The sequence below is a fragment of the Emiliania huxleyi genome, assembly GCF_000372725.1.
Source record: "Emiliania huxleyi CCMP1516 chromosome Unknown EMIHUscaffold_129, whole genome shotgun sequence".
In the NCBI taxonomy this organism is placed as follows: domain Eukaryota; phylum Haptophyta; order Isochrysidales; family Noelaerhabdaceae; genus Emiliania; species Emiliania huxleyi.
In genome coordinates this window covers 13,453-15,078 of record NW_005201298.1, presented here as the reverse complement: position 1 = coordinate 15,078, position 1,626 = coordinate 13,453, and the positions used below count along the sequence as shown (strand labels likewise).

The following is a 1,626-nucleotide window of genomic DNA, read 5'->3' as shown; positions in this document are numbered from 1 at the left end:
TCGCAGGCACGCTCACGGACAACGACATCCGCGACTCCTTCCACCACGGGGTGGTTGTGGGGCAGGACGCGGCGCCGCTGCTGCAGGCCAACCGCGTGCACAACAACCGCCGCACCGGCGTCTTCGTGCAGGACGGCGGGGCGCCGACCCTCCTCGAGAACGACATCTTCCGGAACACCGTCGGCGTCGAGGCGGTCGACGACGCTGCGCCGGTCGTGCGCGGCAACACGCTGCACCGCCACAAGCTCGGCGGCGTGTGGGTGCACAAGGGCGGCGGAGGGACGTACGAGGGCAACGAGATGCGCGAGAACGGGAAGGCGGCGGTGCGAGTCTGGGACCACGGCAACCCTGTCCTCAAGGGGAACTCGATCTGGGGCGGCCGCACCGTCGGCCTGCTGGTGTACGAGTTTGGCAAGGGGCACTACGTCGACAACGAGATCCACTCGCACCGCTCGTGGAACATCGAGGTCAAGCGCAACGCCTTCCCGCTCATCGAGCGCAACAAGATCCACTCGTCGGCGTACGGCGGCGTCTACTGCCACGGCGGCGGAGGCGCGCGCCTCGGGAGGAGAGCTCACTAATCAGTGACCAGTGACCAGCTCACGAGGTGTTGTTGCCTGTTGCGGAGGCACGCACCTCGAGTCGGAGGAGGTTCGCTTCACCCTCAAGGACAACGAGATCTACGCGAACACCGGCATCGGCGTCTCGATCGGCGACGACGGCAGCCCGCTCGTCGAAGGGAACCACATCCACACCGGCCACACCGCCGCCGTGTACGTCGCGGGCGCTTCCGCGCGCGGCGTGGCGGGGGAGCCTAGATGCGGCGGGGGAGAGGTGGGGGAGATATGGGGGAGATATGGCGGGGGAGCCTAGATGCGGCGGGGGAGATGTGGGGGAGATATGGGGGAGATATGGCGGGGGAGCCTAGATGCGGCGGGGGAGATGTGGGGGAGATATGGGGGAGATATGGCGGGGGAGCCTAGATGCGGCGGGGGAGATGTGGGGGAGATATGGGGGAGATATGGCGGGGGAGCCTAGATGCGGCGGGGGAGATGTGGGGGAGATATGGCGGGGGAGCCTAGATGCGGCGGGGGAGAGATGGGGGAGATATGGGGAGATATGGCGGGGGAGCCTAGATGCGGCGGGGGTACCTCCCCGCATCTCCCCGCATCTCCCCACATCTCCCGGCATCCCTCCGGATACACCTCCCCACAGCTTCCGACACCCTCCCACAGCTCCCCACACCCCCCCACACCCCGAGGTACACCCTCCCCGCCCTCGAGCTGCGCCGAGTCCTCGCCGAGGCGCGCGCCAAGGGCGAACGCCCGCTCTCCGATTTCCTTTTCGCAGCCGTGTTTCTGTCTCAGGCGCGCGCCAAGGGCGAGGCATTCTCGCTCACCTACACCCACCTGACCGGCGACGGAGATGAGGCGTGGAGGCGCGACGCGGCCGGCCGCACTGTCTACCTCTCCGAGGACGGGAGAGGAGGACGCCGCTGCGTGGTGCGGGGCGGGGCGTGGTGCAGTGGCGTGCTCGGCACGCTGCGCCGCTCTTGCGCGTGCGGCGAGGGAGAGATCGCGATGCAGCCGCCGCCCGGCTGGCTTGCGCGCAAGTTCCTGCTGCAGC

The 1,626-nt window shown here is 68.6% G+C and overlaps 2 protein-coding genes across 2 annotated transcripts in view; both read left to right on the top strand.

Moving 5' to 3' along the window:
• Window positions 1-581, top strand: part of EMIHUDRAFT_225926 (hypothetical protein) — a gene marked incomplete at both ends in the record, with an annotated part of 2,055 nt that extends 1,474 nt beyond the window's left edge. Inside the window, one exon of the mRNA XM_005789354.1 lies at window positions 66-581. Within this exon, the coding sequence (XP_005789411.1) occupies window positions 66-581 (516 nt within the window). The remainder of the gene's footprint in view (window positions 1-65) is intronic.
• A 555-nt stretch (window positions 582-1,136) lies between these two features.
• Window positions 1,137-1,626, top strand: part of EMIHUDRAFT_454977 (hypothetical protein) — a gene marked incomplete at its 5' end in the record, with an annotated part of 2,968 nt that continues 2,478 nt past the window's right edge. Inside the window, 2 exons of the mRNA XM_005789353.1 lie at window positions 1,137-1,147; window positions 1,262-1,502. Coding sequence (XP_005789410.1) covers window positions 1,137-1,147; window positions 1,262-1,502 — 252 coding nt within the window. The remainder of the gene's footprint in view (window positions 1,148-1,261; window positions 1,503-1,626) is intronic.